At 41.9% G+C, this 27444-nt stretch overlaps 1 protein-coding gene across 4 annotated transcripts in view; it reads right to left on the bottom strand.

Moving 5' to 3' along the window:
* SPATA13 (spermatogenesis associated 13) overlaps window positions 1-27444 on the bottom strand; it is a 158734-nt gene that overhangs the window by 17776 nt on the left and 113514 nt on the right. For 2 of the 4 annotated variants that reach the window (XM_036404148.2, XM_036404150.2), the window contains exons 2-4: window positions 25221-27017; window positions 11862-12224; window positions 8545-8689 (exon numbers count right to left, since the gene is read on the bottom strand). In XM_036404148.2, the coding sequence (XP_036260041.1) occupies window positions 8545-8689; window positions 11862-12224; window positions 25221-27017 (2305 nt within the window). Of the gene's footprint in view, window positions 1-2332; window positions 2444-8544; window positions 8690-11861; window positions 12225-25220; window positions 27018-27444 lie in introns of those variants that run through there. The other 2 variants (XM_036404149.2, XM_036404151.2) reach the window with 2 other exon arrangements.

Below are 27444 nucleotides of genomic sequence, written 5' to 3'. Positions count from 1 at the left end.
TGCAACAGCTGTTTGCTTCATCATTTTTATGATTCAAAGAAAGACAACAATGCAAGAGGAATTGCTGAGAAATTGCCTTTGTTGTCACAAATAAAACAGTAACAGCAGGAGTGGAGGGTAGCAGAGCTCTCAGGAAAACCACCTTTTCGTCATTAAATAAGTTTTACTCATTTTTAGAATTTCACATTTAGCAGCTGGTAAAACTTTTGCACACAAAAACCCCAGAACTACAACAATTCCTTACTTATTTGTTCTCAGAGGAAACCTTAAATGGCCAGTATCAGAAGGAAAGCCCCGATGCCATTTCCCAGGCAGCAGATGTGAGGGCCCTACCAGTCCCCAGCAGTCAGTGGGGACACTGTCACCCTCAGGCTGGGTGCCCTCACACCGTCACATCCCCTGCAGGGACACAAGGACCCAATGGTTCTGTGCCCACCCACCTATGGGAGGGGTAGGCAGCCTGTGTGCAGCCCCAGCTCTGTGCTGGCTGCTGCAACCTCTCCCACAAACTGGGAAGGCTCTGCCAGCAGCAAGGCTCAAGGGGACATGGAGCCCAGACTGGGCACAGTGGAATGGCCCTACAAAAAACCTGTTCCAATTTTTCCAAATCACAACAGTTTCTTGGTTTGACAATTGTGCATTTTCTGACCAAGGAGGCAGCTTTGTATGGAAAGAGAGGTCAGGACTAAAATGGGTTTCATCTTATTACACAGCCACATAAGAAACACTGTTACTGTATAAAACTATAAAACCCCTCTGGGGTACAGCACTGGTGACAGATTCTTTTGGTGATCACCCCTGGCAGAGAAAGAGAACTGGGGGCTGACCTCAGGAACAAGTCTGACTGACTGACTGACTGACTGACTGACGGACTGACACCCACACTGCTCAGTGCTGGACCCTGTCCAAGTTGGTTTGCCTCTGAAAGCTGCCTGTAATGTTCAAAGCACCCAGGATCAAGAAGCATTCATGACCAGTGGCCCCATACTTGAGTGCACTGTCTGGTCCTTGCTAATTTATTCCTAAAGATTTATTCTTATGGCAAGGCCAAGCTGTGAACTAGAGTCTGAAGATCATATAATGCTCAAAAGGTCAAATTCAGATTAGGTTGCTAGCCCTGAACTTCTTTGCTAAAGGTTAGCATCTCCCAGGTAGGTTGCCACGCAGTCAACAGAGCAGCTCTTACTTCTGAGTGCCTGGGAAGGGACATTTAAGCAGAATTATTGAACCTGCCAATTCCAACAAGCAGCAAGGCTAAGCAGCAGGATCCTGACACTGGCCTCTTCTCTACTCTGCTTCAGACCTGGGTACTGCCTGTCTGCTGAGCTCTGGATGGGTAAGAGCTGCAAGGAGACAACTCCTGGCTTTACTCCATGCACCTACTACCACTAGGCAACCTGCTGCCATCTGCTACTTCCTTATCGGGAGAAATATTGCAACCCCCTCCTCAGGGCACACATACCATCACCAGCATCTTCACTCATCTGAGCATTAATTTGCCAGAGAGATCAAAGCAGATCACCACACAGATTCAATTAAAAACTTGCAATTTTTTTTTTCCATAAAAATGGGAAAATATGGCATAGTCGTGATACAACAGAACATGGCTATTCTGTTCTACTCCCTAACATTTTAAATAGACATTCACATTAACAGTATCATCTGCTTAAGCAAGAAGATGCAGAGCCCCTATTTAGAAAAATCAAGACTTTTTCTCCCCTACAAACTCATTAATCTGAGCACTGATGAACTTTCAAACACATCTTGCGAAATTTACCGAAAATGCTTTATTAAAAGATCTGCAAATAAATATTTCATTAAATCAATTTTTATCTTATAAAGCAACATCCAAAAAATTTATCCCAGCGATCCTTTCTACATTTCCACTGCACTATCCATACTGCCGGTGGGATTGTTCCAGGAATAATGGCACATTAAAATAACCTAATTCGTTTGACTCCAGACAAAAAAGAACTACAATTTTGGGACAGAAAGCTGTCTGTTCCTCTGTACCAAATCAACAAGCTTACATTGACTTTGTTGGGTAGAATCAAGTGAAATCTTGAATTTTGCATCTTTTCCTCTATTGTATACAGACAGAAATACAGAGGGATGGGTGTGCTTTCCCAGTTGCACCAATGGGATGCAAAAAACTTAAGACAGCCTGGAATTGACACTGATCCTCTAGCAGCTTTTCACCAGTACTGCAGTTCCCATGGATGACACAGAGTAAGTGTCATCAGAATCAGGCCCCCCGACTGCCACTGTTTACCAGTTAGATCAAAAAACACCATGAAAAAAGCAAGAGCGAGCATGTTCTACTCACACGTACCCATCTGAAGGCTCTCCAGACTCCAAAATCGTGCCATTGCCCCCCTGGCTACCATGCTGCCGTCAGACCTCTAACAGGTGATGCTGCTCAGTCCTACAGGGCTGCTGAAGGATCACAAGAGGCTCTGAGCTGCGCACAGCTTAGAGGAACAGGCTGTCAGCTGCCTTCAGCTCCCGGCAGTGCCTCCGAGGCCGAGCCCGGCTGGGAACTGCCAGCAGCGCACTCAGCCGCTCAGCCTGGCTGCCGCGAGCTCCCGGCTCTCTGACATCATGGGGTGCCCTTAGGGAGGAAGCTCCAGAAAAGAAACAAAAACCCGGCTGCCTGACCCTGGCCGCGCTGCGCCTGCAGCCGCCCAGACCGCTCCCACAGAGCCTGAACATCCGAACACAGCGAGCCAGGGAGTGCATTTGTTTTTCATTAAAGCAGCGAAACGCGATTTCAATCTATATTCAAATGACTGCAATCCAGAGGGAGAGACTATTTGGATAGGAATTGGGAGTTCCTTGTATTACAACACTGTTCAGAGTATCGGTCTATCTTTGTCATACTATACCAGTTAAAATTCCAGAAGAAGTAAACAATTAAGGTATTTTTTGCACAATTTCTCTTGCTTCATAGGCAAATGCTCTATCATTTTTTAGGGCACAAGCAACACAAGTGTTAAGGCTGCAGCAGACTGCTCCCAGGAAAACAGAGAGGAGGGAGACATTTTCTCACTGAAACTACGAACTTAATTCAGCAGCTCTATGAAATAGGGAATGAAGCAGAAAAGAACTCAAACCATCCATCTGGGTCTGACCCAGCCAGAGCACAGCCTTATTCATTCACCATGGGCCAGCATTCACCCCACATCTGTGTCCTCCCTCACTGAAGCTGGATCAGGCCATGCACTGGAAGCAAAGGCAGGAGCTGTTCCCGTCCAGAGAGTGCAAAGCCTGCTGCAACCTATGTCTGTACACAGTGCTACGCCTACAGTTTGGAAAGCCCCAAAAACTTATTGGCTTCTTCTTTAGCTGAAAACTGTTGCTCAGCTGAGCCTGTCCTGTAACTGCAGATTGCCTCCTCCAGGGATGTGTTCAGAAAACCCTGGAGGCATTTCTGCATACAACAACTTCTCAACACCCACTAAAATCACATGGTTTTCCCCACTGCTGCCTCAGACATAGAAGGAAAGGCCAAACATCACCCTGAAATATTAATGCTGTCTTTCTGCAAAAATACTATTTGTGCTGCACTCCACAGGAGACTGACAGAAATCATCTTCTGAATCTCTCAAACTTCCCTATTATTTCTTGCTGCAAGGACTCTAGTTGGATAGCCCAATAAAAACAAGCTACTACATAAGATCTTCACACACAGCATTTTTCTTGGCATAAACCATTAAAAAAAAGCAAGCTGGCAAACAAAACTGACAGTGGTGACACTGAAGTGCTGATGATCCCGGGACTTGCAAGTGAAAATTTCACACTTTTAATCAGCCAGATCACAAGATCTTTGCCATGTCAAACCCCTTCCCATCGGGGAAAAACAGTTCAACTGACAAAGGAAAACCAGATCAAACCCCACACAGCTCTTTTACAAGACACTTTAAAAAAACAACCTCTGAAAAACAACTCAAAACTCTTTTGGTCTGATTTTTGCAGAAAGGAACAGGCTGTGTGCTTTTGCCCAATGATTAACCTAATGCCACCGTGGGATGCTGCTCGGATGGAGGGGGGCCTGCCCTCCCTCCTCTACATGGGCACATCTGGCAAACTGAACCACCACAAAAGTGCTCATTTGGGGTGAGGTGGTGGTGGCTTTATTTCCTTGTAGATCAGCCAGGGACAGGAGGAGGCACAGGCTGTCCTTTGTAGTGGCAGACCACAGTGACCTTGTCCAAATGCATGCTGAGCTGGCTTAGCCACTGTGCAGGGCACTCTGAAAAGGCTGTGGGTAGCACTTACTAAAATACTAAAAGCTAGTTTATCCACTTCAAGAAAATTCAGTTCTAGAAACACCCTGGTATCATAGAACCCTCCATCCTGAGCCAGACCACAGGTGACCCCCAACCACTTTTCTGACAGCAGCCAGGGAGGAACATAAAAATAGATGAGGCGTGTGATGGCATTTTTCTGATGTACTTTTCTAAATTCCAGTTATCTCCCAGATCAGTCAGATCCCTCCTGGGGCAGAAATTATATCTTTGTGTTTAATGAACTGGATTTTTCAAACCACTTTCTGATTTTTTTTAACTGTTGGGATGTGAAATACAATGTGTAGCAATTACTTTTATAGTTTAATTTTACAGACTGCGAAAACTATCTTTTATTTTGAGCTTGCCCTCTGGTGATTTCATTTGGTGCCCTTTAGTTTTTAAATTATTGAAAACAATAACTATTATCTGTTCATTTTTCCTGCGCCAAACAGACTTTTTTCTCCTATTGTCCTTTTTTCCATGTTCCAGAGCCCAAGCCACATTAATCACTCCTCCCAGAGACACACACTGAGTCGATTTTCTTGTCCTTCTGCTTTTCTCTATATGGTCCCCTGTAAAAAATGCCTTTTGGGATGGAAAGGAAGGGGAGATGGCCCCCACACACACCAGTGGCACAATTGGGCCTTCTGTTTTGTTCTCTATTCATTTCCTACAAACTCCTGCCCTTTTATTTACTGTTTTGACTGTTACTATGCACTGCATTGACTCTGTAAATGTCTGTTAAGATTGCAAGATCTTTTCCTGAATGGCAATATCCAGCTCAAAGTCCATCCTTCTGTAAGCACATCAGGCTCTTTTCCTCCTCCACATGCGTTACCTTGGCCTTACCAACACCTGAAGCCAGAGCAGTGCCTCATGTCTCACTTTTACTACTGTGAATAATTCAGCACACCAGCAAGAATTACCATTTCATTTTATACCTCCCTTCCCACATCATTCGTGCAGACACTGAACATCTGATTCCACTCATCAGCTCTCTCTTTAAGAAAATCAACCATTCTCCTGAGTCATTCCCAAGCTGTGCTCCACACAGGCCAAATTCCAGTCCCACCCAAAAATATACAAAAAAAAAAGGGGTTATTTTTTTCAGATGCTTATAAAAATTACTTTGTAGTGACAAATAGACAACCTGTTTAATGTAATTTAAAACCTGTAACCCTTCAAGCATAAGAGTAGCAATGTAAGTCTCAAGGGCAGTCTCTTGTGTGTTGTCTGATTCGTACTCTCTTTCCTACAGATGATGATTTACTGTCTTGTAACATCTATTTTTCTAAAATTTACATCTCCACTTTTATCTACCATTGCTATAAGAAGAAAGCAAGTAATGTATTAGGCTTTAGCAAGTAACTAAAATAAGATACCACTGGTTTTCAGTGCTTGAGTTTAGAATTACTTTCTATAAAGGGCTTTTGTGCTATCAAATTTCACTGTGCATGAGCAAACAAAAAACTCTCACATGTTCAAAGACAAGGAAGTGCCTTGTGATTTAAGAGAAAAAAGAAAAGAGATCAGAATTTGTGACACTAGTCACTTTAGCATTTTCTTCTGGAGCTACCAAACAGATTTTTTGCAACTGCTTTCAAACTGTGAAGTCCATGATATTCCACACTTGCCTTCAGAGTTTTGATTTCAGAGACTTTTCCTACTCCACTTCTATGTTTATTGTAAGGTCTCATAAAAGTCATATCTAACATAATCAAGGTTGCTTTGGCTTCATTGTCCTGAAAAGTGGCAGCAATCTTAGTTTGTGTATTTGTCATCCTGATGCTTAAGTTTAGGAGAACAGTTATTCAAAATCTAAATACCTGGAGAGATACTGCTCTCAGGCAGTTGTCTAGGTAACTAATACTATTTCATGTCATTTACAAACATCAACTGGAAAGGAAAACTAAAAATAGAAAAAATAATTCCTGCTGTGTGACAATAAAAGAGCCTCTTTTTTCACAAACTACATTATGGAAGACCTGTTATTCTGTGAGTGGTCCTTCTGGAATCAGGGACTGAAACACCACAGAATCTCAGCAAGAGTCACAGCATTTGATGTCTAATTTACCTCAGTGCCTGATCTGGATCATTAAGTGTACTAAGAAGCATACAGCAGAACACCAGACATAGGTTTTAAATTAGTTCCCAATATTTTACTACAATATAAATTCAAGGAAAATACAAATGGAGTATATATATAATTGCCCTGGTTAGAGAGAAGAGGGGGTGGAGCTCTTAGCGCTGTTTATTCCGTATCGCCCACATCATCGCTGGGGGCATGGTTTTGGCAGAAGCAGCCGCACACTGGAAACCAGAGTTTGCCATCTTGCTGGATCTCTCCAGGAAGAAGGTATTGGGATCAGCCAAGTGGATCCAGCCCCTCTCCCTTCCTATCCATTCAGGTCACAGCTTTAAGACACGGTGTTGAAGGACAGCAATGATGGGTCTGAGGCGCCACTCCAAGGGAACAAAAAGCAGCAGAGAGAGGCAGTGGCACAGAGCCGAGCCCAGCTGAGCTACACAGAGCCCAAGCTCCAGAAGAGCCCAACTGGAGCAGCATCAGTGCCAGAGGCAGCTTTGCAGAAAGGAACCAGCAAAGCGGAGCGGTCTGAAGCAGCGCTGTGGCACAACGCGATGATCGCACTTCCAAGGGGTTTGCTTGCCCTACTCCTCCCGCTGTTTGCCAACTGGGGTGAGGGAGAACATTAAGTAGCAGAAGCTCTCTTTGACATATTGCCCTTGTGTCCCAAATACCACATGCCTCATATGCAGGAACAGTAATTATCCTGACTTTGTGTGGAGACCACAGCAAGCACTGTCTTCAGGAAGATCTGGAGTTTTTTTCAGTGGTAAATGCCATTTTTTGTGGGTAGGGCACCTTCTTTTTGCATACTTTTTGCTACTGATGCTGCTGTTGTCATTGCAATTTTAGTAAATTGTTATCTTGTAATTTCTCCTTATTGTCCCTCCATTACTGAAAGAGGCAGGGGGAAAGGGAGTGGCTTATTTGGAGTTTAGTTCTCTAAACCAGCTGTCTAAACCAGCACAACAATGTATCTCAGAATCATTCTGAGTTGGATCATCAAGTGCGACCCTTAAGTGAATGGCCCATAAGGGGATCAAACCCACAGTCTAGGCATTATCAACACCATGTTCCAACCAGCTGAGCTCATCTTATTGGTACGTCCCTCTTACTGCCATAGTTAGAAATTCTCAAGCCTGCTTCTTGAAGAGCACCTCCTGAAAAAAACTGTCATGTTCTATTTAAAACAGGAGAATTCAGTTTTAACACATTCTTATGTAAACTAATTTGTAGCTAAAGCATTTTTGGTAGAATTTGAACATCACTGCAGCTAAATCTTAGCTAAGAACCACAGAAGCCAAGTACTGACTTGTAAACATACACATAATTTTAATAAACATTGAAAATGCTATTTGTTAAGGTTCCTACTTCAGTCATGGGAAGCCTTGATCAAGAAGGTCCAGGGTGAAGGTTCCCAACAGTGTTTTGTTCACTATTAACAGTGAAAGATACAAAGTGAGAATTTTGCTTTTATTTACAAATCTTGCCAGAAGGAAAACAAATGGTGTTAACCCAGGTTGTTCTGGACCCACCTATGAAGAAATGTTCCACTATATCTAGACTAGTTAAGAGACTATTTCTGTTAACTCCAGATAGCATTCCATGCTAAGAGTAAACAATTACAGCAAAATTACACAGGACATATCAGCGAGCCTGAAAGCACAGTGCTTCCAAAAAAGGCAATTTTTACCAAGACCTGTCCCTCATGTACCAGAGGGTTGGACCAGAGGTTGGACTACACTCATCAGCAAGCCACTTACTTATTTAAGGCTTACCTATCTAAGTAAAGCTGAATGCATGACAAACAAAAAATTAAAAATACATGAGTGTGGCTAGGGTTCAGGTGTGAACTCAAGCATATTAGAACGTACTTCCTTCATAATCTATTGACTTTAGGCAAGTATATGACTAAGAGAGTGGAGAATACAGGCATGTAAGTGGTGCAGAACAATAAACCATAGTAATGTCAAAGAGTAGATGTGAAAAAAAAGTTTTACATGAGAACAGCAGCTACTAGTAAGAAACTCACAAAACAAAGCAACTTAGCTGGATATTACTTTGTCACTGAGTTGGTTTGCACTCTTTTGTCCTCCACATTATATTCTAATTCTTCCTTAGCCTGGAGTGTGGCTTTCTGATCTACACAGTTAAAAATACTCATCTTACCATTAGATGTTCTCATCTGCCGCCTCCGTCCCACGCGGTCCAGACCGATGGGGGTACTTTGTGAGAAGGTGAGTGGCCGGAACCTGGCTGAAACAGCCTTGTACGGGGGCACCTTGTGTGCTGGAACGGGTGGCCGTGCCACAGGCTACCGAGGAAACAGGAAAATCCAGTATTAGTTGAGCTACAGGCATGTCCAACTGAGCAAAGCTCAGGTATGAAGTAAAGTTTCTGCAGATAGTCCAGGCAATTACACAGGCAGTAAAATCTCCTATGTTGAAGGGACATTGCTTAAACACTGCATACCATGTCCACCAGCATCACAGAACAAGTTTTATTACATTACAGTTCTTTGTTACATTGAAAACTACTTAGCCTTCTGTTGTGGTCAGACATGCTCTGTAATTTTCATCTTGTAATATGCTTTTTTGAAGACAATCAGAAGGCGGGAGCACCTCTCCTATGAAGACTGGGCTGAGAGAGCTGGGGTTGTTCAGCCTAGAGAAGACAAGGCTCCAGGAAACCTCACTATGGCTTTTCAGGACCCTAGGAGGTCTACAAGAAAGCTGGAGGGGGACTTTTTACAACTGGCATGTAGTGATAGGACAAGGGGGAATAGCTTTCAGGTGAAGGAAGACCAATTTAGATGAATGAAAAGGTTTTCTAGGATGAGGATGGTAAAACACTAGAACAGGTTTTCTGCAGAGGTGGTGGATTTCTGCTTTCAGCAGTAAAGTCTATTGCTTGTCAGTAAAATAAACAAGACAATAATAATTGTCTAAATGATGCTCTGTTTTGAGTTCCCAGGAGCCTCGTAAGAAAGAGGTAATACTAAGTTTATTATTAACATTATCTCAAAGCCATTTTCTTTGGATAAATCATTCATTTCTTAAATTATGATTGGAAAACCTACCCCTGTTTTATTTGCAAACTGAGTCTGATTTTATGTTGTCCCTGAACAGTGCCACATTAGCCAGGCTGAATGACCTTGCATAAGCATTCAACATTAAACAACCAGGCTTCAGCACATGAACTTCAGAGAAACTCAGCTTGAGATCTTCTCTTATTGTTCAGTTGTTACTGTTCTTCTATCAGGTAATCTGAAACATCTGGGATGGTTTTTAATGAACTATCTCTTGACACTCTGTTATGAAACCCATGACAGTATTGTTTGAAAATGTTTTCTCACACCTAAGCTGTCAGACCAGAACAAAATACAGTGAAGAGGAATTAGCTTTGTACTTTTCAAATATTCCCATGGGTTTTCAAAGCTTTAAAAAAAAATCACCAGTGTGAAGAGCAGTCTTTGACAGCCCCACATAAAATACTTCTAGCGCATATATGCCTGCTTGTTGAGAACTTTTTCACATTCCAGCTAAAAGTTTACTTTTTGTTATGACTGCCAGAAACCTCAATGTGTATGGATTATGATTCATCTACAACCTCATCTTTAAACTTTATTTCCTAACTGCCTTATCAGTATACCAGGATCCTTCACCACAAAAAGTCTGATTCGTTGTATCAAATAGCTAATAAAAGTCATGGCAACTACTGTATGCAAATAACTGGCTGAGTAAGTAAAAAAAGCTATTAATTTCTGGGCAACTAAAATTTTCTTATAAGGCTTCAGTCCAAATCCTTTCCCTGGACAGACATGGATGTGTGGCAGCCCTGGGAAACTGGCCTGGGAAGGCCATAATTTGGTTTAATAACATTAGGAATGCTTCATCATTTTGGTCTTGACCACAGTGATCCAGCAATGTGCTAACTTAACCCCAGCCAAGCTGTTATGGCAGCACTGGAGCATGGAAAGAGTCAACTCAAAAAGCTGCCTTGATGCATGTTCCTTCACTATTAAACTGATGTGAACAAGGTTTCAAAAGAGATCACTCTGGTCTCAGCACTAAATGAAGGGCCTGGAGAGTATTTAATCTCTTACACAGTACAGCAAGTTGCCCATACTTACTATCTCTTGAAATCCATCTATTATTCTTGAGTAAGATGGTATAGAATTTACAATAATAATTTTCCTCTTTTTTTTAACCTTCCAAATTAAGAAATAGAATTAATTTTAAAATATCTTAATTACATATGATTTGAAACACAGGCCTTTGCCTGGGTAAAAGGTTCACTGGCTTCAGCTGGAGTTTTGCATTAAGATGCATTTTTTCATCAAGGACTTATAAAGAAAAAGTATCTAATACACAATAACAGTGTTCATGTTACAAAATGTTTTTCACAGGAAACTGAAAAGCCTGACATTGTTTCAGCACTTTACTATCAGTAAACTTCCCAGCAGGAGATGAAGTGGCTTGAGAAAGACTAACAGGACTCAAATTTCATTAATAACCACCAGAATCAAATTTTTTGAGGATGCAAATACTAATTCTTTTTTCTGTTGCTTTATCAGCTTGACAATTGTTTTAGGCAGAAGTCCTCCAGCTTCCAGGGAAAGCAGAAAATACCTGATGAGTGCAGTCTTACAAAAGCTGAAGCTCTGCAACCAAATGCAAGATGGGGTCACGACCACCAACACAACAGTAAGTTCCTCCACACATTGTACTTGCTCAGCACTACCTCCAGGGAGAAAGGAGCAATTTTTACCTTTCAGAAGTTTTTGATTTCTCACTCTTTTACTTAAGCCAACAGAGATGGCAAATATAGGTACTGTTCAAGTATACACTGCTTGCCAATACGTTTCCTACCTTTGTTTCATCTGATCAATTTAGTAGTACATGGACAGACATTGTATTCATATGGTCAGTTTTCTTAAATTCTTAATTTCATTAATTTCTCAATTTATTACCAATTTTCTCAAGCCCTGTCTTCATTAGTTTTAAGTATCTTTACTATGCCAAAACCAAGATTTTCAACATCACTTATAAAGCCACAGTTTTTGAACAGGCTTGCTTTTGGATAATTTGAAATGACCAATAAATAATGTGTTATCATTCTGTTTGATTGTACTATTCTGTTCCTCAGGCCCTCTATATGGAGGCTAAACACACATCTGTTTTACACACAAATAAGCCCGTATAGACCAACATAAGACATAATGACCATGCCAAGAAAGAAATCAGATTAATTTACAATACAGAAAAGATCATCCCAAAGTCAGTATCAGGTTTGTTCCATGCTGTATTTTTAGCAAGAAGACAAAGTAATTAGTGACCAGGAAAGCAGTATTCTAAGTACACGATGTCAGCTTGACAAAAGGGAAGGAAGAGAAGGAAGCATCCATTCTATTTTCTAGGCTGAAGATAGAGACAAGGAAGTGAAAGGGTCTTTTGCAGTTTGCAGAGCACATCTGTTTATCTTACTTGTGTCAGCAGATTTTCTCTCTCTTCTACTTGATCGTCTCCATAGAAATTGACCCCACCTATTACGGAGATGGGTCTTCTTTTCCTCCCTCTGTGGTAGCCTACAGTATTGCTTTGGATCCCAGACCCAAGGGATGCCAGTCCCAGCTGATTCTCTCCATCTGTGCAGTCTGTGTTCTGAGACTCCACTGCAACTGCATCTTCTGGTATAGAGAAACTTCGGATCGACATTTGGCCATAGTCTGAGAGAGGTCTGGGCCGGGATCTTTTTCCAGAGCCCCATTTCCTCGGTGTGACCTTTTGTGAGTCTGCCTTTTCTTCCTCCTGGGATGTGGACCTCTTCCAGTGGTCATCAGAAACAACCTTTTTAAATGTGAACAAGTCAAATAAGCCACAGAATTTTCTGACAGTTAATAATTTGTGAGTTTGTCGTATGTCAGATCAGCTTAACATGTCTAAAACAGAAGGAGTTACCATAAATGAAATAAATGCAATTGACAATTCAGGAAGAGATAACTTTGCAAAGCAGAGACATCATGATGCTTGTGCTGACTAAGGTAAGCACCCAACAATCAGTACCTCTTTGGCAAACCAGACTAATAACACTACAAACTGACCTATTACCTCAGCAGTACAGGCAGGTCCTATCACAGACACTGAACTCATGGAATAGTATCTTAGAAAGATAGCTCTGTGCTCACAGGACTTTTTTCTACGCACAAGTTGGACATTACAGGTAACACCATTAAAAATAACTCAGCTGTGCTTTTGGACTTTTTACTAAGGCTTGTAGCAACAGGACAAAGGGCAACAATTTTAAACTGAAAGAAGGTGGGTTTAGATTACATATTATGAAGACATTCTTGACCACCAGGTGGTGAGGCACCGGAACAGGGTGCCCAGGGAAGCTGTGCATGCTTCAACCCTGGTATTGTCCAAGGCCAGGCTGGATGGGGCTCTGGGCAACCTGGTCTAGTGAAAGGTGTCCCTCTCCATGGCTGGTGAGCTTGAACTGGATGATCTTTAAGTTCCCTTCCAAGCCAACCCATCCTATGATACTTCTCTGTTCCACCTCTGTTCAGTGATGAAAACAAACAGCAAGGCTGCATTTTGACCACTTGCAGATCCATGTAACTGTAATCTGATGCCAGACTGGGCAGTCACACTCCCTCCTAGGACTCACTCCCCCAATGCCACTTGGTCAGATCTAGAGATTCTGCAGCCAGGAGTGAATTAGGTGAGCGAGCTTGTCCAGTTTGGAAGGGAGAAGCTCACTTCCCATATGTTCTGGGACTTTCAAGACATGCAGATCATATCAGAGATATATTATAGCACAAACACAGGGAAAAAATGATGGGCTTAGATAGAAGCTTGGAAAATGAGCACGTTTTTCCTATTTAACAGCACACCTGCCTCACAGAGGTTAATGCCTGCAAGTATCACAACCGCAGTGGTATTACAAGTTTGGAAATAAAATAACCTCAGCTAAAATACTTGGTAGAGGGAACATTTTTAACCACTTCAATACATTTGAAGCAACACTGTTGTAATTTTTTCTAGCAAAACCCTTGCAATTTTTCAGAAAAAAAATCTGCACACAAAAATTTATCTTAACTTTTCCCTCACATTTCTGATTTCTTGGTGTTTCTTGGCTTTTTCCAGCTCCTTCATAAAAATGGCAAAAAAGAGAGAAAGCTAGTAAGTATTCCAAAAAAGAAAAGCATAATTTTGTCTCTCTCTAACTATATTTTGTTCATCTGTTCCAGACCAGACGAAGGCATTCCAGATATTGCATAACCAAAGCAAACATACAGCCCAGAAGCAGCCTTTTGCAATGATGTCTGTGCCAGAGGATTTATCTTCTGTCACCTTCTTGTCCACCTGTCATTTTCAGCCAGGCCACTACAAATCTAATGACTCTTTTTTGAGCCTCATGATACAGTGGGCAGATGTTGCTTTTTGTTTGAAAGACAGGTTAAGATTAATTCCATGGTATGAAAGCACTTAAGCCAGTAAGCAGAGTTACTAAACAGTCAATATTTTAACATGATTACTGCAATTATGAAAATGGTACTTTTCAAATATTCCCAAGTATATTGTTCTACATTCAATTATTTCACTTACAGCATGAAATTTATTCTAAATAGAGTACTTAAAAAAAAATTTGTTTCTATACCTGTCATTCAAGGAAGAACTTCAGGTTCTCTACAGATTTGTGTTCAGGATCAGTTTTAACAGCACATTTAATTGAAGCAGAGAGTCACTCCCCGGCTGGTGCATTAACACAGCTTCAGCAAAGCTGTCCCTTAAGCACAGCCCCTCCAAGACTGAGCAGCAAAGTCACAGGTTAAATAAGGTTCTTACCTCAGAATCAGACACAGGTAAAGGGTCTCCACATATGCAGTGACTGAGAAAGGAGCTCATGAGAGTCATTTTATGGTTTTGTTTCGCAAAGTCTCGTCCATAAGAGCTACAAATGTGAGCACACTCTCTGCATAACCAGTCAGGCAAAGTTCATACCATGATCCTGTACTTTTAGACTGAGGAAGGACACGTCACACGTCATCTCATAATCTGCTGCTTACACCCTTATCTTGAGCAATAACATTTGCAGAGGACTGCTTGCATTCTGCAGACTCCACCTTAAGTAGTGATCCAAATGACAGCCAGATTAATCTCTGCTGTACAACAAACAATGCTGAGAGGATGTGTGTTTTTAGTCTTAGATCTATAAACTACACTGAAAAATACTAAAAGAGAAAGCATAATCCTGTCACTGCAAAAAACAGGGGAAGCCAGACTGATAATCTCACATTCCTCTAAGTGGCCTGCTCAAGCAGGACCTTATCAAGTGACCACTCACTAGCAGGAATAAAAATATCCAGTACACAACTCTTAGGCTCCAGTACTGCAGTCACTTATGCTTAAGTGTGATTCTTGACATCAAGGAAAAAATTCTGAGGAAACAATTGTACTCCAGCTGTGACTGGCTTTATACTGGTGCACCACTGCTGACCTCAAATCACCTTCTCCTAATGAATCTTTTATAAGTGAAAGCATGTTGATGTTGTGCAATTATTACCGGGAACATCTACAGATGCCTAGAGATACACATGGTACTTCATATAGGATGAAAATCAAAATCTTATGCACAGGCTTATGCATTTTAAGTGCTGGTCAAAAATTTCAAGGCATTTTGAGATTTCTGACAAATTAAGATCTAAGATTAAACCACATTGGATTTTCCAGAATTCATACCTGTTAGTCTAGCAACAGCACAGGATCACCAATACTAGAAATCAAGATAATTAATCTTGCCTTTTAGTCTGTATCCTCAGTTAGGTTTCTTCCGAGACTGCAAATGCAAACAGCTCAGCTTGTTTGTGCTGATGCAAATGAATTTTTTTTATCTGGGTAACTAAATTCCTACAACAGCAAACTAGTTAAATCATTGTATTTCAACTGCTTTCCTCATTCCTGACAGCACTGTATCTATAAATACAACCATTTAAAATGAACATCCACTTCAATACAGATTACACATATATTCGCTATTGATCCCTTTCAATATGTCACTCTTAGCTGCAGATTCCTGCATTTTAATTTCAATTCTGCAATGGAGCTGTCTGTACATTAACTAGATAATAAAGCTGTCATCATAGCCAGGAGAAATCTAGAATGAAATTTTGTTGCCTGAACATAAACACCCAGGGCCATTTCAAATGTCCAAAGGAATCTAAGATATCTCCACGTGCCATGCATCATGCAAGTATGACACAGGACCTATGGGAGGCATGGGCCATCCAGAAGCAGCCCCTGGGGACAAAGGGAAGCCTGTCATGACATCTCCAGCACTGCAGGATCTTTTATGTTCCAGGAATCAAGCTGAGCCTCTAAACAAGAGCATCAGCCAAGCCTACTGAGTGACCAGCCAGGCAGGACCCAGGTGTCAAGCTGGGTTGCAGGTGGGTTTAGATGGAGCTACAACTATGTTCCCCAGTGCTGTGGACAGCCCTGCTTGGTCCATAGTTCCTGCTCCAGAAATGTGCAGCTTCATCACGAGGTTTTTTCCAGCTGCGTGCAGCTGTCTTTGATAGCTGCCCCTCACTTCATTTGTCAGCTATTTTTAGTTGGGCTCAACTCCAGGTGCCACATTCAGGTGCACTGTTAACACTGTGCTCCCCAGGACCCCCTGACAACACCCAGCAGGCTACAGTGGGAGCTCTCCCAGGCTGCTCCTAGGTAAACAAGGACACCACAGAGTCTGTGCCCAGCCAGACCAAACTCCTCCCATGCCTGGGCCCAGACTGATTTCCCAATCTAGCTACAATAACTTCAAGGACTTGATCATGATCTCACTCAGCTCAACTTGGCACTGGTACAACCCTGTTCCATTTAATGGCACATGACTGCTATTGGCATTCCCTGTACTCATTAATAACCAAGGTAAGCAACATCAGCATCAGGTGCTTAATCACTGAAATCTTAGCTTAGTCTTTAGAGCCCGGTTCTCCAGCTATTACTCAGACCACTGTGTACTTTTGATAAATTCAGCACTCAAACTGATTTCAGAGGAAGTGCTGCCCAAGAAGCACAACATCTGAATTGCACTGCGCTGATAAAATGTTGCTTAGGTGGATGCAACTTTTATCAGTGATATGACAAAGAAATTGCCAGTACCTGAAATTGCATGGCAGGACTTTTGTTGGTGCAGTTACAACAACCATGAATAACCCTTCATCCTCCATACCTGACCCCATTCTCTGCTGCAGAGAAACTCCAAACTACAAGTCTGACCCAACAGAAAATGCTGCTGTTCAGCCTCCTGCTGTTGGGACACTTTTGAGGGCTGACACCATGATAGCAAAGAAAAAACAAGCTCTGGGTGATTTTTTTTTTGTCAATGTGTTTAGCCGATAAACTCCCTAATTAAAATCCCCACTTTTTATAAAGGTCTTGATGACTGTGTACTTTGCTGAGAGTCCCTGACCACTAATCTGCATTTCAACCCCTACTGTTACCTACTTGGATTTTCAAAATTTAACCTTTACATTCCCAATGCAATGATGTTCCATAACATGCACATACAGACAACTACAAAGGTATAAGGGGACACTTCTCTCCTGAAAAGTTTTCCCTATCTGGTAATCTTCTGGGAAGGCACAAGTAGGTACATCTTGGACAAAGACCCCCAGCATTCCTCTTCCCCAGGGAAAAGAGCATCCTGACTACACTTCTGCTTTTTTCTTTTTCTTTTTTTTCCTTTTTTTCTTTTTTTTTTTGGGAGGGGAGGGTTTGTTTGTTTTCCTTAGCTACACAATAAGTTGCAATACTTCTTCTTCTGTTATCTCTGTATGTTTGAGCTGCCTGGCTGAAATGTAATTTTGCTAACTACTACTGCCTTTTTCTAAACCAGAGAAAACAGATAATCAAAATCCAATAATGTCTTTACAGAAATGCACATTAATTTCCAAATGCAACTTATTGAAAGGTGTGATAAATTAAACAAATAATGATTCTGACTGAGAATAAGTAACAAGGAAAACCTGAGTAGGCTGAGAAGTTTGAGAACACAATTACTACATCTTCTCAGTGAAAAGTTTTGATGGGTAATCAGTCGTGCTCTTCTGCAAATGACAAGGCTTGAAACTATCAGAATACTTGTGCTAGGTCATGTAGGTATCTTTTTATTTTGATCAAGAATATACATTTCTGCATATATTTAGGGGTCTATATAAAATGTACAAATTTCTCTCACTAGCAATGACAGCTATATAACATATTATAATTGGTGACTATTAAACAGCTATTATTTCTGTATAAGACAGTAACTGCCAAATCTTAGGAACTCAGCAGTAATATTAGAAGTGCTTTTCAGTTTATACAAGCCACCAAATATAAAAAGGGCCAGGGGATTGTGACCTAGTAGCTATAAATTATTTCACCACCTTGACCTAACAGAGTAAAAGTCTGGACATGTCTCCACCTAGGTACATGATAAAAAGTAACCGCTGCACTTTTTCTTGCTGATAAATAGCAGTTGGGAGAGCATTAGTTGAAGTTCATTTATCACCAATACTAAATGAGGTTAAAAGCTTGTTTTATGTTTCAGGGTCATGATCAATACTTTGGTTTTTTTTTGCAAACTGTTGAGACAGACACAGAGATTATGAAACTCTGGATAAATAAAGTATCCCAGAGGAAATTTATTTATTGCTTTCTTTCTAGGTTTTATAAAAAGATTCTGAAGTTTCAAGAGAGCCCAGTGATCCCCTATTGATCCAACAGCAACAATTTCCAACAGTGATACCACAGCAATAGCTACCATGGAAATGACTGCTTTTACTGCAGAAGAAAGCACACTTTCAGTAATTGCATCGTCAATCACAAACAAACAAGAATTATTAAACCAGTCCAATTCAAGAAAATTTCCATCTATTCCTTTATAATTAAATGCAAATTGCACTATATTCTTTTTCTTTACATCCCTCTGCCTCCTCTGCCACTAACATCTTTCTTTTAATTAGCCTTTGAATAGACCCCACATAAATGAATGGATTATCTATCTCTAGAATATCAAGGGCAATTCGACCAGTGGTCTGCAAGACAGCAAAACACAATCTATGAAACAACTACAAAAAAAGCCCGCTTAAATTACACTTATATACACAAGCAAAGCAGAAACAATCAATGCAATACAACTACGGCCAACATTTACATAAGTTTTAGCTGCTTGGAGGATAAGCTCCCTTTTCTTTTCCCCTTCCTCCCCTCAAAAAAAATTGTATGGAGCCACAGCTGAAAATTTTGCAAAGCGCTGCTTCTGAGGGGAACTCCCTAAAGGAATACCACTGCACTACACCAGTATAAGCTCACAGAATAGATGCAGGAAATACTATGCATTTTAGTAAAGAAAAATCACTGTGCCCTGTGACATAGTAAAAGTAACCCCCATTAGCAACACAAACTGCTGTGGTGCAACACTAATTTTAGACGTTTTAAAAATTGAGAAAAAAATATAGAATTTTCTGCTTGGGATCTGTGAACACCAAAGCAATTCTGGTATTCTAACTAACAAATACACCTATAAAACCACATTAAGTGGTCAGGCTATATAGATACAAAGAAAATTTAGCCATCTATTTTCTAAGGCCTTTTAATGCAGGTTTGCTTCATTTAACCTGATCCTTGAAAGCCTGCTTATCGCAATCAATGATAAAGGATAAAGCTTTCCCTCTCAGCAATATGCTTCACCAAGATTAGCGAGTTCACCTTGATAATATCCACATTTCACAGATAAGGAACAGATACAAAGCACTTAAGTTGTGTAGAAGCATAGGGCAGGACTGGAAATGACAAGCGGATCTCATGATTCTCAGATCTGTTCCTCAGCCTCCAGGATTTCCTTCATCCTCTCCTCTAATTCATTTCCAAATCCAAATCAGCTAACATATTTCCGAATGGCAGAGGGGAGGAGTTTGCAGGGAAATGTACTTCCTTTGCAGAAATAGTCTTATCACTCATATAAAAATGCAAATGTGCTAAAACCAGAAAACTGTTTCCTCTAGGTTTTTGGTGACTCAGTACTTGAGGATGGTGGATGATGCTCTTATCCTGCCCGTTCTTTCCTTCAGTATCTGAACCGGAACTGCAAACTTGTAGTGTATAGTGAAGGGGTATTCATATTCTCTGCTTCTTTTAGATGTATAGATGTTAATAAATCCTAAATAAATCCCTACGTATTTTCTGAATTGACTCAGAACCCCCCCGAACAAGTAACAGGTCTAAAAAAAATATATAAATTTCCTGTTATTTGGGAAAATGCCCTTCATGTGGGCAAAATAAAGGACTTTTTTTCTTCTTTCAGGCTATCATTGTAATACCCACTGGCTGATCTCAAAAGCCACATGACAACCACAGGTTGGAAGTGGAACTTCATGTTAACAAAGCAAAACTTAAAAAGCCAGAAGCCTCTGCCTCTTTTCAGTCTCCCCAAAATGTGGTCCTCTGGTTCCTCACTCTCTCCACCCTTTCAGAGCAAAGCTTCATTGTCCCTGCCCAAGCCCAAATCCTGCCCTCCCAAGTCCCAGCAGCAGACAAAAACCCCAGCCTGGGACGGGTGGAGCTGCCTTCAGCAGCTCTGCCAACTATTACTTCCCAGAGAATGGGGTGGGGGCAAGGCTGCTGGGCTTTCCCCCAACACTCAGCTGGTCTCCCAGCCTGCCACAGCATCCTGGCACCAGCAACATGGCAGCCTCCAGACATCAGAAAGGGACAATGCAGGTGGCTCAGGGGAGATTCTGCAGCTGCCTCTGCTCACTTTGGAAATCTCACCCACCTAGCATTGAGATGGATTCTCAGTGCCAACAACTCAACACTGCGTTTATGTAAGAAACCAAATCACATGGGAACAGTGCTGTTCTACTTTCTGGGGCACTATTTATTACTCCTGATCCCAGGGTGAGCAACACCTGGGTATTACTGAGGTGCCACTGGACAGCTACAGCAGAGTCAAATATGGGACGCTCTGGAAAGGCAGAGGTGCACAAATGCAATAAAAAAAGGGTGCAGCTTGCCCCAGGCTAACTGCAGTGAAGTCTACCTGAGCTCTCCCTGTCACCATCCAAACCATTTCTGAGAGGGTGACAGCAACTCCTATATTATCCTACAGTTTTCAGAAATGGCTAATTTTATTATGAACTGCGGAGTTACTTGGTCTAAAATTCAAGCCAATCCAGAATTCAGATTATTGTCACGACTGCTTTGTTTTTCTTCTCCTAGTAGCGGATACAGCAACAAATGATTATGGGCTGCACCCAAGGGATGACAGCTCTGCTGCTGGGAGTTGAAAGAGTTTTTGCTGCTATAGGAAGATATTCCTGTCATTTGAGGACTCCCTGCTGCATTATTGCAGCAATGGATTCTGCAATCTAGGTTTTTAGCAATGAGCAGTGGTTTCTAGTCTAGCTCTGGGCAAATGCATCTGGAAGTCACTCACTGAGTGACTGTGGGGACATTGTGTGAATGCACCCTGACTTGTGCAGAGCAGCTCAGAGTTTAGTGCAAATCCAGTGTTGTTTGGTCTAACTGAAACCTCTGTTTTCTGTAAGAAGCTGTTCAGACCCTGTGTCAGGGTTCTGCTGCTCTGTCCCGAGGCGCTATAGTCAGCGAGACCAGAGTGCCACTGGAGTGGTGAGCCCTCACTCCACATTACGAGCCCCTTAGGAGTAAACCCAGTTTAAGAAATCTCCCCCACTACTTCACCTAATTATCCCTCACAGTTTATCATTTTTGCAGTAATACACGTTAGGTTGACTAAGCTACACTCTAAATTGCATGTAGATGAACCAGAGGTGAATAAATCCACAAAGAAGAGTTCAGAGAGCTGAAAGCAGCTAGCTCCCAGCAGGTGTGCTCATACCCAACCCCACAGCACTCAGGAACTTGAGGCATGTACTACAGATGATCACCCTCAGATCCTGGCTACTGCTTGCTCCTTGCAGGCACTGAACACGACGACATCCAGCTACTGCCCTTTGGTCCTTCACGAGGAGGACACATTTTGAAGCTAGAAATAGTGAGGACAAACAGTGAGGACATATCTGAGTCCTCTGTATCCCACCCCTAAAGGTCTTCTTCCTCTTCATCTTTACAAGCTGTCCTCCAAGTTAAACCCTGTGTGCTCAATATTCAGAGCCCTGTCCAGGACAAACCAGCTCAACTCTGCCAACAACTGAGCACTGGGCACTTTATAATTTGGACTAGCTGGGACCAGTGACTTTTATATGGCATGAACATAAATGAGTTGACAGACAGGTCTTAGAACATGTAAAATATTGTCTGCAAATAAACTGTGACTCAATCGTAATTACAGCAGAGTTACCTCTTCACTGTAATTTATCATGCACCTATGGTCATGCAGATAAGGTACTCAAGTAATAAAAAGTCTGGTGTACTGTGAAGCCAGATGCCAGCAAGGCAACCTAAATACCAGATGATCTAAGAGTTTGTGAAAGACTAGGTGAAATGTCAAATAACTTGATTCTTACTTTTTTGTAACAAATTCAGAACAGTGTTTTGTTCAGGCAGCATTAGTGGCTGACACATGCCAGTCTGAAACAGACTAAGTTTTCATTATTCCAGTGACATGGGGCTCTTCCTTCATGAAAGCAAAGACTATGTGAAACACTCCAAACAAGTACAAGCTTGTACTTAATAATCTCTTCATGCTATTTAAAAGCAACATATTGAATATAAATGACAGTAGCATGAAGCAGACAGTGGCAAAGCATGGGATGTCACAGGTGAGCTTTGGTGACTCACACCTCTGTAGCTTCAGAAGTGCTGAGGCACGGATCCACACTGCACTTAATTAGCTCTTCCCTGGGAAACAACCTCTGTCAGGACCAAAAACCAAGAAATCTCCCCTGCTTCGATCAAATCTTGCATTTTAGTGAAACCAACAAAGTGAAGTGACAGGAACTCAAGACTCAATCACGTAAGGAAAAAAAACCAACGCAAAATATCAATTCTGATGAACAAATAGATGTCCTTGCAGGAATACTGCAAAATCAGCTTTACAGTAGTGGGGAAACATAAGGTAGAAATATTTAGTTTCCATATTTGGGAAAATATAGAGATGGTCCAAATTCCACAGATTTCATTTGCTGACTAATCTGTCAGATGAGTGAGTAAGGAAATAAACTATACTTGCTTCCAGCTACAGCAGCTAGTCCCGAAAAGAGAACTTATTTAAGCCTGACTGGTTAGGACCTCCTAAGCTTTATATCAAAGTAAGTCTTAAAGCTTTAGTGGCTGTACTGGAATACATACTGGCTTATACATGAAATCTGGACAGAAAGGCAGATACATGAAACATGGAAACAGTGCAGAGTTGTCCATCAACACAGTGTATTTAAGATTCAGACAAAATTTTGAAAATGTGTGATGTTCATGGCTCCACACTACTTCTCAAATTATTGTTGAGAGTGAACTAAGCACTCAGCCATCACAGAACAACTTGCTGGGCAGGTACAGTTCTGCAATGCTGAGGTGTAAGGTAAAAATGAATTGTAGTCAAAAGTTCAAACCCCAGTGACCTCACTGTGTGAGTATGTGGCATTCATAAAAGTGCCTACAGGCTGAATAAATTCCAATTAAAAAATAACCTGGCATAAGTATCTTTGGTGCCAAGCTAGCTCCATGCTGAGGGAAGCATGCTGTAAAGCAGGAAATTGAATCCTCCAAAGAAATGGTAGGAAGAAACCATACCACTCTACCTGTTTTGCAGTCACTCTGAGTGCCACAGCTTTAGGCTGTGTATGAGATGAGAAACAGGCATGGAAAAAAGAAATAACAGACTTTATACCCCTTGTATAGCAAGATAAAAGCAGACCCTCTCCTGCACAGAGGATTCTGAAGTTTCAAGAGAGCCCAGTGATCCCCTATTGGAAGCTCCTGCTTCCAACCCACACCTACCACCTCCAAAAATTTTGACTTTTTCCATTAGAAGAGAGGTCTGCCTGGATGCAGCTATGCCACAGCTTTTTTTATGAAGCACAGGGGCTCCAGGCAGTGCTCACAGCAGAGTGAGGTCTTACAGCCAAGGAGCCTGTTCCCTGGCCACCACTTCCTCCATCTTTTGCTGGGATCCATTCCATGGATCCTGTCCTGCCTGCCCATTACACAAACCCAGAGCTGCCACCAGTGCACACTCTGTATTTTAGACAACTGAAGCAAGCACTAAAGGACACTCACAATTACCCTAAAAAATGTTATAATATAAAGAGAAAGCTTAAATTACATGTTAGATAATAACAGAATGTGGTGTTAAAACTAAAAACTGCAGTAACTTTTATCCACCCAAAGTACACACATTCATGTAAAAACTGTACTGGTTTGTTGGGAACTAAGGGGAAGGACGAGATTAATTTCTTCTGGGTCATGATGGCAGCTCACCACTAGATGGTAGATGAGTAGCATTAATTCCACCTCCCATTTTACTCCTGAGAAATACAACTGGCATCTACCCACACTAGGACTCTTGCCTCTTCTGGCAGTGTGAAAGCTTCTCCTTGCATATAAGTGAGAGTTTTGGAAAATATGGATGGCTAGAGTAATTCTGTGGTTCCAGAAGAGGAATAAACTCTGAGCCCAGACATTTATACACACTGAGTTTATTTTTTCAATCTTACCATTGCTGCAAACACAACAGTAAACATAATTACTTTTCTCCAGCAGAAGGACAATACTGATAAGCTCTGTAACCACTTACAGTTAGTCTGCAAAAACTGTGCCAAGCCTTTAAAAGTAGGACAGCTTCACAGACATTTTAAAACCTCACAGCATGAAAGGCTGAAGCTTGTGCAGCTGCAGCATTGCATTGCCTATCTCATACCTAAGGTCTAAGATACTATAGTCAAACTGAGGTGGCTTAAAAGATATGTCAGCTTCATTCTGTGAATGACTTGCATATTTATACAGATCCAGATGGATATTTGCCACAGTGAGCTGAGGCTGAGCTAAGCCTCACTGCTTCAGACAGATGCAGGGTATGTCTGACAGCTCTTCACCAAGGCTACCAAATCATTGCAACTTCTCTGGTGCCAACTCACACCATATTTTAGGTGGGGGCACAGTGTTATCATGTGAATTTACCTCAGAGGTGCTGCAATATATCCATTTATCCATTCACTGAGAGTATGAAATCACTCATAAGGTGCAGTGAGAACAACCGTGTCTTCACCAAAACAACAGTAGCAAAAGACTCAGCCCAGTGTCTAAAGTACTGCCGTCTGCAGTTGGCAAGCAAAGGAATAAGCAAGCAGTTTACCCTCAGTATGGTCATCACTGCACAGGGAAAACATTGGATACAAATGAATGCTTAAACCTCTGTACTGCGTCTTTCACACCCCACTGCTCTACAAATATTACCATGTTCTGCAAGGTTTCCACAGGCGAAGGGTTTTACAGTAAGTCAACACTACTTCAGAATACACGGACGCTTTAAAATTAAAAAGACCTTTCAGTTGTGAAGAAAACACAGTCAGACCCTGCTCAGGCTGGTAAAGTCTGACAAGGCCACATGACAAGGTGGTGTATCGTCAGGGTGCAATGAACTGCCCTTGAAAACATACATGAATACCTTTGCTGCCAAAACTTCCTTTGATATTAATGTGCAAAGAAAAAATAATTGTACATTAGCATCCAAAGAGAATATTTAAAGGAAATAATTGCTGTCAGCATATTTTAGCAATAACAAGCTGCAGCAGCCATTACTTTGCATTGTTTTGCATTAATAAAGACAAAACCCAACAGGGAATATACATCACTTTTGAAGGATTTTTCTTTCTTTCTTACCTCTTCCTTTTTTTCTTCAGTACCAGAGGCTAAATTGAGGCTCAGCTGAGAGTGGCTGCTTATGCCACTGTCTTCATTTCCATCATCATAATACACAGTTTTCACTGAATCCTGGAAGCAAACAGGATTCCTGCCCAGCTTCAGCCCCGGTACCTCAACTCTTTCCTCGCTCTCCGATGAGCTCAGTGACAACGTGCTGTGATGGTTTGGACACTGGAAATTCATACTGCATTTGACCTTCCCTGCAGTTGGACTTTGAGGCTTTGGAGTAGTTGGCCTGACTGGAACATGAAGGTTTTCAGCTTCATCTGTACACTGCTGAGTAGCTTTTGGTTCATCTGAGTCCGAATAAAAGACTTCATTGGGAAATGGACTAATGTCATCCAGAGTAGGTGAAAAGCTATCAGAGTCTGGGATACCTGATGACGTCCTGGGGCTTTTATCCTCCATGACAGCTACATTCATTTCAGCCTTTTTATCCTGAGCAATCACAGGGCTTTGCAGGCAAGGTGTTCCTGGCAAGGAAGAGTCTGGACTGGATACTGAGGAGGTGCATCTCTTCCTGTCATGGTCCGTGCTGCTGGAAACCCTGCGGGAGTAGTCATCGTGCAGCCTGCTGTTTGACCTTGTTCTCTGGGACAGCTCACTGGGAGAAGGAGCCACGTTCTTGGGGCCATCCTTCTTCCTTGCAACATCTGTAACGTTACTGACGAGTTTCAAAACTCGATCAAAATCCTTTGCTCTGATAGGGCTCTTCCATCGCTTGGATCGCCTCTCAGGGTTTCCATCACTTTTGTCGGAGTCAGCAGAAGGAACACTCGCAGTCCTTGCTGGTATCTGTTTTTCATTTGCAACCTTCAGATCAGCAAGGTTTGAGGTGGACTTCCGTTTGAATGAGCTTTTCTTCAGAAAGTTCAAATTATCAGAACTTTTGCTTCTCCAATAAATGATCCTGTTGTTTTCGGAGTCTTTCACCAGAATTTCACAGATCTTTGGCTCTGCAATGACAGGTGACGTTGGCCTAACACAGTTGTGGCGACTCTGAATTTTATCTGTGTCTAACAAGTTGATGCGGCCAGCTCCGTAAGCCCGCCTGATGCTACGTGAGCGATGAGTGTTCCTCAGGAAGGACTCATCACTCTCCTCCACATCAGAGCAGTCAGAAGCCAAACCATCCACTGCATTCTGGAAATCATGTAGAGGCCCCGAATAGGAATACCTGTTAGTCTGAACTTGAACCACTGCTCCATTTGAACCATGTTTGCCTATGCTGTTGTCATTTACAACGTCTGAGCATTCCCTTGTTTGAGTTCCTTGCTGAACTGAAGATTTCAGCTTCTTGAAAGATCCCATCTTTCTGATAGAAGAAAAGGCATTCCACGTGGATGAGTTGCCCATCAAAACCAGAGAACGAGGCCTGTCAGAGCTGGAATTAGCCCGTTTCCGAGGGGTGGTGAAAAAGCGCATGATTTTGGAAGGGCTGAGCTTGTCCTCTTGAAATTCCTCCTCAACATTGTTGTCGGTGCTGTGTCTCCCATTATCACTGGCACAGGTAGTCTGGTTTTGGGGTTCTTTATTATCCATAACTATACAAGTAACGGTGGTGCCATTTCCACAGACATTCGGAAATGTTGTCATGCTCTCGATGCTGTAGGCATGGAGGTGGAGGCTGGGGTAGCTCAAAGCAACACTGCAGTCCCCACCAGCTGACCTTGCTGCCTCCCCATCATCTGCTGCATCTTGGTTTGCCTTGCCTTCACATCGACTGGGTGAGCTGAGCTCCTCAGGTGGTGCTGCCTGCATCAAGAAAACAAAAAGCCAACATTAAAAAGTTTTCTTACAAAGTCCCCTACTAAAAGAAGTTTCAGCTACATTGTAGGAAATAAAGACACAAACAAAATGAAGGAGTTCTCTATGGTGAACAAAGGTGTGTTGCAGGGGTGCAGAGAAGGCATTTGTCACTCCCTCAAAGTATAATTGCATTTGTCAGCAATTTAAGAGACCAGAATAATTTCAATATGTACTTGTTTCTCTAATGCTAATCAGCTAATAAATTCATTATGACTAGCACAGCTACCTTACAATAGTAAATACAATCCTCATATGCACATAGGAGAAAGAAACTCCCAGTAACACCAATCCAGTCTTCCTTCTCATGTGCTCAGCACTGAGCCCCAAGACACATGAGAGGTTTTCATCTAAAACACGTTCATCAAGGGACACC

The sequence above is a fragment of the Molothrus ater genome, chromosome 2 (assembly GCF_012460135.2).
Source record: "Molothrus ater isolate BHLD 08-10-18 breed brown headed cowbird chromosome 2, BPBGC_Mater_1.1, whole genome shotgun sequence".
NCBI classification, from domain to species: Eukaryota; Metazoa; Chordata; class Aves; order Passeriformes; family Icteridae; genus Molothrus; species Molothrus ater.
Note: the sequence above shows the minus strand (reverse complement) of the source record. Positions and strands in the feature narration are given on the sequence as shown.